Source organism: Ictidomys tridecemlineatus, chromosome 5, assembly GCF_052094955.1.
Source record: "Ictidomys tridecemlineatus isolate mIctTri1 chromosome 5, mIctTri1.hap1, whole genome shotgun sequence".
Lineage (NCBI taxonomy): Eukaryota > Metazoa > Chordata > Mammalia > Rodentia > Sciuridae > Ictidomys > Ictidomys tridecemlineatus.
The window spans coordinates 46,948,611-46,950,453 of NC_135481.1; the positions used below are offsets into that span (position 1 = coordinate 46,948,611).

General features: G+C 35.5%; 1 protein-coding gene across 1 annotated transcript; it reads right to left on the bottom strand.

The window, feature by feature from the left end:
* Nucleotides 1-901: 901 nt before the first annotated feature.
* Nucleotides 902-1,843, bottom strand: LOC101971115 (olfactory receptor 4F4). Its single transcript, XM_005342719.3, is given in 1 exon segment — nt 902-1,843. A coding segment is annotated over 1 exon segment (939 nt). The 5' UTR covers nt 1,841-1,843.

A 1,843-nucleotide genomic window follows, 5' to 3' on the forward strand; every position in this document is an offset into this window, starting at 1 on the left:
TGGAAAAAAGAACAGAAATATTATTTATAACCTGCAATCATTAGGAAATTCTTTGAAATGTCAAAAGAGCTTATTGCTATACACATTGAGAAAGAAATTTTATAAGCATATGAGTGAAAATATTGGTATCTATTTGATTTATTAATGTATTTTGGTTGCTAAGTGCCATTGAAGTGCACTATGTACTATAGTTTTAAGAATAACTAGGTAAGCCATGTCCCTGCTTCAGGTAGATTACATTTTGGGATGTTTACAAAACTGATTAATACTTGAAAGTAAAAATATTATTCTTTTAGGTTAATAACTATAGCAAATATCATTATCACTGATTGAATTATTTTTATTGAATTAATTAAAACCAAATGTGTCATAACCTCTGCCATTTTCCCTAAGTGTTTTACCACTTTTATTTCATTCTCTTTCAATTTCCCCCCCCTTTATATTTGGATAAGAATCTCTGTTAAGGAAAAAATAATAATTTTTTTTGCATTTTGTGAAAAGATAAGTGAAATTTGCAGAGGAAGAGTAAGTGATTCATGAGCATGTTTTTTTTTTCTAGTGTGGTTAAAAATAATTCAAAAAAAATTATGAAGATGCAGTCCATCAGATTGGATCTATGGTGGTGTTGACTGTATTGCATCAGTTTCTTTAATGTAGTGGAAAGCATAGGAAAACTAATCAAGTAATTTCCCCACAAAGAAGAATTAACAGTTTTTGAGTTTTAGAAAAAAAATCACACTGCTTTCCTGGGGAATGTTGATATGTCCTTATTTATAAAATCCTTTTTCTTATACCTGAGGACAGTAATAATCTGTAGACATGATTGAACATGTCATAATTTTCAACCTGTTTTATAAGATCAATATATTGTCAATTTGAAGCACTCACTTGCTTCTGGGCATTAAATATTAGCCTTGGAATTCATGCAATAGCTTTTGAATCTCTTCATAGCATCTTTAATTTCTTTATTTCTCAATGAGTATATGGCAGGATTTAAAAGAGGTGTTATAGCAGTGTAAAACACAGCAAGAAATTTGTCCAACCATGTAGCGCTGACTGGCCACACATAGATGAAGATGCAAGGCCCAAAGAAGAGCACCACCACTGTGATGTGAGTAGTGCATGTAGAAAGAGCCTTGGATGTACCAGACTTAGAGCTTTGGAGAACAGTGACAAGAATATGTGTGTAGGATATCAGCAATAGAATAAAGGAGGTTACAGCCACAAACCCACAGTCAATGTTCATTAAAGTGTCCAGATTTTTTTAATCCATGCAGGCCAGCTTGATTACCAGTGGCATATCACAGAAGAAGCTGTCTATTTCTCTGGGGCCACAGAAAGGCAACTGCACAATCAAACCCAGGTGACTCATGCCATGCACAAAACCAGCAATCCAGGCGATGGCTACTAACCCAATGCACCTTTGCAGATTCATAATGGTGGTATAGTGGAGGGGTTTGCAGATGGCTACATAGCGGTCATAAACCATGGCCAACAGTATTACCATCTCAGTCCCTCCAACGAAATGTACAAAGAGAACCTGGCACATGCAGCCTCCAAAGGAAATGCTCTGGTTCTCCCTGAGAAATCCTATGATCATCTTAGGAGTGGTGATGGAGGAAAGCCACATGTCAACAAAGGATAGGTTGGCTAACAAGAAGTACATGGGGGAATGGAGATGGGTATCCTTGATGATTAGTAGCATGATAAAAATATTTCCAAATACAGTCATCAGGTAAATCATAAAAAATATCATGAAGAGCAAGACCTGAATATCCCATGAATGGCAAAGTCCCAGAAGCAAAAATTCTGACACTATGGATTGATTTCCTCCATCCATTTT